Here is a 10,456-nt window from a genome sequence, read left to right on the forward strand (position 1 = left end):
AGGAAGGAAGGAAGGAAGGAAGGAAGGAAGGAAGGAAGGAAGGAAAGAGAGAAAGAAAGAAAGAAAGAAAGAAAGAAAGAAAGAAAGAAAGAAAGAAAGAAAGAAAGAAAGAAAGAAAGAAAGAAGAAAAGAAAAGAAAGAGAAAGCACTATTTACAATTTTGGGATTCACTAAGTGGAGCCTATATCCACTGGAGGGCACAGGTTGACAGTGCCTTTAATGAATGTGCTGGCTGGCTGGCATTAATAGTATGCCAGTAATCCAGTCAATGTTAGGGTTCCCAAGTGGGCAGAGCAGCTTCTATAACAGCCTGAGCTTGCTACAGAGCCTTCTCTTGCTCTGTTCCCCACTTGCTCTGTTCCCCACTCTGTTCCCTGCAGGCAGGCAGGCAAGCAGGCTATGGGGAATTTTCTAGCTGGATGGAAATAGCTGGCACAAATGTGCTATATCTTGCCTTCAAAATCTAAAAGCCCTAACAAGCATTGTACATTTTTCTTTGTAGATGGCACAAGTGCAGCAACTTGTCTTTCACCTTGGAACAAATATTTCAACATTCTCCACATCACTGAACCACCAGAAACTTCACTGATGTGGCTGTCCCTTAATTGTTTTGGAGTTTCTTTCACTTTGCATGTGTCTTCCTAAGGTATTCTAAACTACATGCTACTTCCTGCCTAACAGATCGAATAAACATAATGCCATCAACATAATGGATTATCATGATGCTTTCTGGACTATCAAAGCAATTACAATCTCTGAGGACTATATTAGACCAGAAAGCAGTATTGGCATTGCCCTGAGGCAGGACTGTAAAGGTATACTGTTACCACTTCCAGATAAAGGCAGGCGGCTTCTGATATTCCTTGCAAACTGGTATGGAACAAAAGGCGCCTGCCAGGTCAGTAACTGCTTACCAAGTGCCAGGAGCTGTGTTTACTTGTTCCAATATGATGCTACAGCTGGAAGAACAGCGGCAGTCGAAATCATTGCATGAGTAATTTTAGAATCACTCATATGCATTCTCCAAGATAGATCAGACTTCTGCATATTTCAACCTGCTGAATTAGATCAGGGTGTGATAGGTGCTTTTTTTGAAGTCTTCTAGGGTGGTATGAGTCTCTGCAGTTCCCTGTGGGGTACAGCACTGCTTCTGGCTTATTATCTTAGTAGGGAGGGGAAGTTCCAGGGCCTTCCACATAGTTCTTCCTGCCATAATGACCCACATCTCTTTAATCATAGAGCCAATGTAGGATTCTGCCAGTTTCCATATATGTCTATTTCAATGATACATTGAGCCACTAGAGATATAATGAACACATGTCTGTGGAGAAATTGGGCCCAGTGTGAGTTGGACTTGAGGCAAGACTTCATTTGTCACCTGACCACAGAAAGCCCCCACTTTGGGAAAGCCACAGAAACACTGTCCTCAAGATTGGTGTCAATTCATAACTAGTGTCTAGTGACTTTTGTGTTCACAATTTCTTGTTAAGTGTTCCTGGATATAAGTTTTAGCTAGGTTCTCAGAGGCAGAGCATGTCTTATGAAAATTTGATTGTACTTAGAGGCTGATAAAGACTTTCAAGAGAAAAGAAGAAGACTGCTGATATGGTTTCTTTCCCCTGATTGGACCCTACCTCATACAAGTACATACAGCTTATGTCATAAAAATATGCTGGGAATAGCTTAGAGGAAAGTGCAAATTACTCCACCCAGGGAAGGCCAGATGGGAGTAATGGGAGTGGGAAAAGGGAGAGTTGGGGAAAGATGAGAGGACTCTACTGGGGGAACTATTGGTCACTAGCTCCAGGTCAGGCCAATGGTTACAGACCATGCTGAGTTTCTCAGGCTGAGAAGTTGGGTTGACTGTTCTTCCTAGCACCTTCCGGTGAGGCCTTCTGTGGAGGACATACTCTAAGGTGGCCTCATGGGCCCCACCTCCCAGTGGTCATACCCTTATATAATCCCCTTGTGTGGACAAGGCTTATGACTTACTTCTAACCAATAGTATATGGCAAAGGTGATGGCATGTATGTGATATGTGTTTGTGATTACCTTACATTAGTTCTAGTAGCTATCTTGCTGGAGTCTGTCTCTCCCTTGTAGTCATTTGGAGAATTTCATGTGTCAAGAGACTGTGGGTAACCTCAAGAAGCTGAGATTGACCTCTGACCACAGCTTGCAAGAAACTGAAGTCCTCAGTCTATAATCACAAGGAATTGAATTCTGCCAAGAATTCAATTGACCAAGCTTGAGAGTAGATCCTTCCCCAGTTGAGTCTCAGATGAGACCACAGCCCCAATACCTTGATTGTAGCCCAGCAGGAGCCTGCCAACCCAGCCCCTGACTAAGCCAATGACCCAGCTAAACTGTGTTCTGGCTCCTGACCCACAGAAACTGTGAGCTAATAAATGTGAATTGTTTTAAGCCACCATGTTTGTGGCAATATTGTTACACACCAATAGATAATTAACACACCCTTCCATCAAAGCTGCTTACACATAATTCATTAGCCACAATGTCTGCTCATGCCCCCAGGGGCCCAACCCAAATTGCCTGTGTGGATGCCTACTCTTTTTGCAAAGAGCCAAGACACCTGTAGCACCCCCTCCTCCATTGGTCATAGGTGAGGTCGTTGGTACCCACTGAGGCTATGGTTGGGAAAGCCTCCAGCTTCAGCATTTGGGTGGGACTTTGGTGAGACTGACAGCACTGAGGCCCAGGGGTATTACAGGTATATCTAGCAAACATGGGCCCAAGCAAAAACTAGTGTGGGTCACCTCCAACATGCAATACAAAGATTCCCTTCCTTTTCTCTGTGAGCAGAGAAATTGGCATGGCTAAACAATGGCATGGTTCAACAATGGCATGGTTCTTTCTAAAAGTGAGAACAGTTGGGCATGGTGGCTCACGCCTGTAATCCCAGCACTTTGGGAGGTCAAGGCAGGTGGATCACAAGGTCAGGAGTTTGAGACCAGCCTGGTCAACATGGTGAAACCCCGTTTCTACTAAAAAATACAAAAATTAGCCAGACTTGGTGGTGTGCACCTGTAATCCCCACTACTCAGGAGGCTGAGGCAGGAGAATCACTTGAACCTGGGAGGCAGAGGTTGCAGTGAGCCAACATTGCACCACTGCACTCCAGCCTAGGCAACAGTGTGAGAGTCTGTCTCAAAAAAAAACGTGAGAACAATATACAAGCTCATAGAAGAAAAGAGGCTAGCACCTTACTCCCTTAGGAAATGCAGTTTCCATATTCCAGATGGCATTCAGAGGTTCCCAAGACATCCCTGACTTGGTGAACCTGCCTGTTAGTACCCAGCTGGAACTCAGATTAAAGACTTGAGCCCAGGCAAAGCTCACAGCTCCCCAGAGTCCACCTTTTTATTCTGTTCCTTTCCTCTTGCCTCTTTCCCTGTCTCTCTCTTTCCCATAATCCCCTCTGAGATCTTCATTTAGTCTAGCCCAAGGGTGGCTGTGTCAAGGGTAGAATTTCATTGCAACAGCATTTCTCAGACCAACTGGAGCCAATCAAAGTTGAGATTTGACCCAGTGACCTTTGCCCGCAGGAACAATTAGATGCCCCCTCCAGCTATGCTTTGTCATCATGGATATAGATTCACCACTGACAGTATGACCAGTTGTTGGCATTTATTCGGCACAGATCTTAAATGTTGGGGCTTTGAGAAATTTTTAAAGGCATTTTGTTCTCCTTTTGATATTTATTTCACCTCAGTGGGAATGTTAGAGAATGTTGCTAGATCCAGCATTGGACATTGTTAGTGCTGGAAGGAAACAGACACAGTTTGGATTTTCTTGAATACTAAGCAAGACTCTTAGCTTACTTCTCACCCTTCCCAGCTGACCCAAGTGTTGATGTAGCACCTCTTTAGTCAATAAAATAGAACTCACTAAAGCACCCAGTTTCTGGTAGAGTCCATACTTGCCCCCGCCTCTTCGGGGCCCGGGGTTACCATCATATGCCCTTTACATAACTGACTACAGCATTCACAATCTTCAGGGAGCATGGGAAAGAGAGAGCCTTCTTATCAAAAAAGATAACGGATCCGTGAAAACCATCCTCCAGGTGGTACCATGTCACGCGGACCCCCTGGTCCTCCAAGCGCTTCTTATAGAGCAAGCTGTCATCACGGAGTATGTCATTCTCACAGCTCACCAGGAAAGACTCAGGCAGCTGAGCAATGACCTCATCATCTGCTATCAGGGGTGAATTTTCTACATCCAGCATATGTCTGGCTTCTAGATAGGCAGCTTCATTAAAAGGCCCGGGAGACCAGGGTTGGTAGCCTCTGTTCTTAAATTTCTTGGGGATGTTGTCAGGGCTGAGCCACTTCTCGTACTTCCTCCAGACATCTGGGGGTACACAAGTGCCGTTCACGATGGCATCACGCCAGGAGAGGTCAATGGCCAGATAGTTACACAGAGAAGTCACCAAGAACTTCCGGGAAAGTAATGGGACATTCTGGTTCTGCTGAAAGGATGGCAACTGCAGACAGAATGCCTGGACAAATGGGTAAATCAGAACCTGAGCCCGGATCCGGGGAAGATCTGATCTGCCCACCAAGGCCTGGGTGATGGCGGCCACCACTGCGCCTCCGATACTTTCTCCACAGACCACAACCCTGGAGGCGTCCACCCCATAGGTTTCCAGGGCCTTCAGGAAGTGAATGGAGGCATTCATGCAGTCTTGGAAAAGGGCGGGGGAATGGTGGTCAGGAACCTTCCGGTACCTAAAAGGAAAACAGGGAGCAACAGGACGCCAGTGTGGACAGTGTTGCTAGGGAGCTGTTTCAACAGAATCCTCAACCCACTTACAAGACTGTGTCTGATTAAATCCTCAGAATAACCCTATGAAGTAAGGATTTCATCCCCATTGTCTTCCTATAAGCATGTGAAGAACCTGCCTATAGTCATACAGGCCAGGATTCTTCACTCCAAACCTGTGCCCTGTCAGCTTCCCGTAAACTCCATATGAGGTGATGCAACTTTGTTTTGCTTTGGGCGCAAAACAACCAGCAATGGCTGAAAAAAATGTCAAATGAAACCACTACCAATCCCACTGCCTGTCTGTAGAGAAAGGGAGAGAGAACACTAAAGTTAAAGTCAAGAGGAAGTTACTGTCAGGCAGAATTTTTTTTTAATCAAAAATCTAGGCCGGGCGTGGTGGCTCATGCCGGTAATCCCAGCACTTTGGGAGGCCGACGATCATTCAACCTCAGGAGTTCAAGACCAGCCTGGCCAACATGATGAAACTTCATCTCTACTAAAAATACAAAAATTAGTGGGGTGTGGTGGCGGGAGCCTGTAATCCCAGGCACTTGGGAGGCTGAGGCAGGAAAATCACTTGAACCCAGGAGGCGGAGGTTGCAGTGAGCCAAGATTGTGCCACTGCACTCCAGCCTGGGAGACAGAGTGAGACTCCATCTCAAAAAAAAAAGAAAGAAAAGGAAAAGAAAACATCAAAAAGGTATATTTTAATTATCACATTAAATTTGGAAGAAGCTCATAAGGAAAAATAACATCTTGGACTAGTGGCTTTCAACTTAGAACAACAAAAATTATTTTTTTTCTTAGAAGAAAAAAATGATGTGAGAGCCCCACTGTATAAAATAAACAAATGCAGTTGTTCTGGTTTTGCCCAAGGGTAAGGAACATAAGCTCTCATTCTGTCTCCTTCTTCTTTGACTTCCATAGCTGCCTCTAAGACATCACAGGGAATCCTAGGGCTCAAAAGAACCAGTTTGAAAACCACTGCCTTCCCTTAGACCTTGAATTTTGTTTCCTTTAAAAGTTCATTTAACACCTCATCTTTCAAAATAGAGTTTGATTGATTGCAGCATAGTGTAGTACCCATCTAGGAAACAATTATCACCCAGTAATCTTATTGCCCATTTCCTAGATGGTCAATATATTGATAAATCTATCAATGTTATCAAAGCAGGTTCCCATTTAAGCTCAGGCAAAACACATGCTTCTCAGAGGGTCCTTGCAGGGAAGTAGCCCCTGTACCTGGTAGCAGTGAGCACAAACCTCAGCTTTCATTTTCCCATTTCTAGAAATGAATACTCCTCACTAAATGTTGAACATATGACTCCAACATGATGAAGTGGATAACAAATATTAGGTGCTTTCTATGGGCAAAATCTCTGACCTGCCAGAAAGAGGCAGAAATTCTCCTGTGCCTCCCTGCACTCCTCTCTTGCTCACTGTGATAGACTGAATGTGTGTGTCCCCCTAAAATTCCTGTGTTGAAATCCTACACTGCAATGTGAGGGTATTAGGAAGTGAGGCCTTAGGAAAGTGATCAGGTCATGAGGGTGGAGCCCTCATGAATGGGATTAGTGCCCTTGTGAAGGAGGCTTTAGAGAGCTCTCTGGCTTCTCTTTCTGCCATGTTAGGATACAAGGAGAAGCTGGCAGTCTACAGCCTGGAAAAGGGTCTTCACCAGAGCCTAACCATGCTGACACCCTGATCCTGGACTTGTAGCCTCCAAAACTGTGAGAAATCAATGTGTTGTTTAAGCTACCCCATCTATGGTAATTTGTTAAAGCAGCCCAAACTAAGAAACTCACCCAGAGGTGAAGGCTTCGCAGAACCAAAAAAAGACCCATCTTCTCCAAGAGCTCGGGTAGGGAGTCCCAACCAGGACTTAGACATCTCCCTTCCTTCAGTGTGTCTCAGGGAGTCTCCTCCCAGCTACTGTCTCCCTGCAGCCTCCTAGAAGCCCTTATCTGTGCATGCAGCTCCATCAGCCACTCTATCAAAACTGTCCTGGCCCGTGCACCAGGTCTAAGTATCTGGGATAATGGTATCCTAAGGAATTTTCTACAATGTATTAATGCAGGTACTTATTGATACCTGTATGTGCTACCTGTTCAAGGGATGTTTTTATTATCACAAAGGTCTTTGGTAATATAGACTGTAATGGTGGAATTTCAGACACAATGGTAAGCCACCTGGGAGGTATGTTGATGAATACTAGAAAGTACTGGCTTCCTCAATCTCATCAGAGAGGACCAGAGATGTTAAGTGACTTTGTTTAAGTCACACAGTTATTCTGTCTACCAAAGCCTAGGGGCAGCTAAGGTTTGAGGAGGTCCATTGTAGAGGCAGAATCTAAAAAGGCAGATTTCAACTTCTCTCACTGGCCTTCTCTAAACTCTTTCCCAGTGATGTGAGATCTCTTGGGCCAAGAACCAGAATCCTAGTGAGTAGCCCTTACTGCCCCCTCCATCCACTCTAAAGATGCCCCCATCTCCCTTTGGTTTTTATAGGACCAGGGTTGTATCTTAAGACACTCTCAACACTAGTTCCTGCAGGATCAGAAGCTTAGTTAGTTTTTAACAATGCAATAAGTACCTGCAGAGCCATCACCCCAAACAACAGCTAGAATCTTGACCATCGCCTTCACCAAACCCACCATCGTGCCATTTTGCTTCTCCCCCAACTTAATGAATGGTTACCCTGAATCCTGTATCTATCATTTTTTTCTTTCTATGTTACATTGTCTTATTGTGTCTATGTGTATTCCTTGAAAGTATTCTTTTGGTGTTGACGTTTTTACCTTTGCAAAATGAGTATCAGCCTTTATGTAATTTTTTGAAAATGTTTCACTTAGTTTTATACTACTAAGATTCATTTGCAATATGGTACACCTTTCTAGTTCATTTATTTAAATGGCTATGGAACATTCTATAATATCTTCATGGCTATGTAATCTAACAGTGGCTATAGTGTGGTTTATTCACGCATGCCCCTGTTCATGGATATGAGGATTGTTTCCAGGTTTTTGCTCTTTTGAGCACTGCCGCACCCGTCTCTGTGGATGTGTGTCCAAGAGTTGTCTTTTGGGAGTTAGGGCCTCTCTGATCTACAAATCACCCATGAACTTACCCTATCTCCTCTCACCCCTGTTGAACCTACCAGCTGTCTCTAGCAACTCACCCAATCATCAGAAGTACAGAGTCAGTCTCCCGGGCCAGATAATTGCACAGGCCATGGTAACAATCTGCAAGACAAAAACAGTCAGAGCAGCAGCCCATGAGTAGGACCCAGACCATCTCACCACAGCCCCCAGGAAGAGCCAGCTGACAATCATGGTGTAGGGTGTGGCATCCTCTCTGTTTCTGTCCTTGCCTCCTCTGCCTGGGCAGAGCCAACGAGCCAGGCCAAATCAGACATCTGTCCCCAACCTCCTGAATTTTGGGGCTCAAATACACCTTGGGGCTTACTTTCTGCAACATTTATTTTACAGTGGAGGAAACCAGGAACCTGGTAATCTTAGTGATCTGAAATGGACAAAACCAAGGGAAGTTAGGCATGCCTGCCCTGGAATATTAATAATAACTATATATTTATATTGATCAAGAAATAAACAAGGGTTGGACGGGATGGTTCTATTAGTAGAGTGGTGCACATGAAGTTCGCAGGGGCAGGTCGATTCATATGAGTACGTAGAACATACTAGCACAGTGGCAGACATAGAATCACTGCCAAATACACTTCTAATTCAGTCATTCTCAACTTCAGCCATACATAGAGGTACCACGGAGTTTTTACAAGTCCTCAGGCCCAGGTTAAACCTCAAACCAATTAAATCAGAATCTCTAGGGTGGAAGCTCAGGCATCAGGATTTTCTAAATCATACCAGATAATTCCAGGGTTTGAGGGAGGTTGCTGAAGTGGGTACATGCTTCATTAATGCTCTTTGAGGAAGGTGACAATGGTTCTGAATGGAGCCAGAGGCACAGAGGGGTCTAAACTGAGTCGGAGCAGTCAGCCCCTAAGTTGAAGTTTCCAGGCTAGTAGGTCTCAGTCCTGGGTGCACGTTGCAGTCATCTGACGAGCTGTTTAAAAATACTGATGCCCTGGCTCACGCCTGTAATCCCAGCACTTTGGGAGGCCAAGGCGGGTGGATCATGAGGTCAGGAGTTTGAGACCAACCTGGCCAATATGGTGAAACCCCATCTCTACTAAAAATACAAAAATTAGCCAGGCATGGTGGCACATGCCTGTAGTCCCAGCTGCTCAGGAGGCTGAGGCAGAAGAATTGCTTGAACTTGGGAGGCAGAGGTTGCAGTGAGTCAAGATCATGCCACTGCACTCCAGCCTGGGTGACAGAGCAAGATTCCATCTCAAAAAAAAAAAAAAAATGCTGATGTCTGGGTCCTGCCCATTTAGCCTGGGGTAAGACCTGGGTGTGGGATAGGACTTTAAAATTCCCAGGTGATTTTAAGGCCCAGCCAAAGTGGAGACCTCTGCTAGCCATGATCGGGGCCAACCTGGGTGTCATCTTCCCAGTGTAACCCAGACATTCCTCCTTTCCCAAGCATGTCAGGTCATCCCTGTTTCAGAGATTTGCACTTGCTGCCCCTTCCACTTAGACTTAATAGGGCCAGGACTAGGGTGAGGTAGGCAAGATATCCACCTTGGGTACACAATCAAGGAGGTCCCACAACACTCAGCCATACAGAAAAAATAACATTTGGAAGCAATTAAGAAATCACAATTAGGCCGGGCACGGTGGCTCAAGCCTGTAATCCCAGCACTTTGGGAGGCTGAGACGGGTGGATCACGAGGTCAGGAGATCGAGACCATCCTGGCTAACATGGTGAAACCCCGTCTCTACTAAAAAATACAAAAAACTAGCCGGGCGAGGTGGCGGGCGCCTGTAGTCCCAGCTACTCGGGAGGCTGAGGCAGGAGAATGGCGTAAAACCCGGGAGGCGGAGCTTGCAGTGAGCTGAGATCCGGCCACTGCACTCCAGCCCGGGCGACAGAGCGAGACTCCGTCTCAAAAAAAAAAAAAAGAAATCACAATTAATGCCCCAAAATTGCAAGATGACCAAAATATCAACATTTTAAATAGGCTTGGCTGGGTGCAGTGGCTCACACCTGTAATCCCACACTTTGGGAGGTCAAGGCAAGAGGACCACTTGAGCCTGGGAGTTAGAGACCAGGCTGGGCAATACAGCAAGACCCTGTCTCTGTAAAAATAATTAGGCCAGGCACAGTGGCTCACTCCTGTAATCTCAACACTTTGGAAAGCCAAGGTGGGGGGATCACTTGAGCCCAGTAGTTCAAGACCAGCCTGGCAACACAGGGAGACCCTGTCTCTACATATAATTTAAAACTTAGCCAGGCATGGTGGTACATGTCTGTGGTCCCAGCTACTAAGGAGACTGAGGCAGGAGGATCACCTGAACAGGAGGTTGAGGCTGCAGTGAGCCATAATTGCATCACTGCACACCAGCCTGGACAACAGAGTGAGACTTTGTCTCAAAATAAATAAACAAACAAACAAACAAATGCATAATTACCTAGGGATCGTGCTGCATTCCTATGGTCCCGCTACTTGGGATGCTGAAGCAGGAAGATTGCTTGAGCCCAAGAGTTGGACGCTGCAGTGAGCTGTGATCACGCCACTGCACTCCAGCCTC

At 45.7% G+C, this 10,456-nt stretch overlaps 1 protein-coding gene across 1 annotated transcript in view; it reads right to left on the bottom strand.

Moving 5' to 3' along the window:
• Nucleotides 1-3,629: 3,629 nt before the first annotated feature.
• Nucleotides 3,630-10,456, bottom strand: part of AADACL4 (arylacetamide deacetylase like 4) — a 22,409-nt gene continuing 15,582 nt past the window's right edge. The window contains exons 2-3 of the mRNA XM_031936200.1: nt 7,963-8,026; nt 3,630-4,748 (exon numbers count right to left, since the gene is read on the bottom strand). Coding sequence (XP_031792060.1) covers nt 3,974-4,748; nt 7,963-8,026 — 839 coding nt within the window. The 3' untranslated portion in view covers nt 3,630-3,973. The remainder of the gene's footprint in view (nt 4,749-7,962; nt 8,027-10,456) is intronic.

This window comes from Piliocolobus tephrosceles, chromosome 1, assembly GCF_002776525.5.
Source record: "Piliocolobus tephrosceles isolate RC106 chromosome 1, ASM277652v3, whole genome shotgun sequence".
NCBI lineage: Eukaryota > Metazoa > Chordata > Mammalia > Primates > Cercopithecidae > Piliocolobus > Piliocolobus tephrosceles.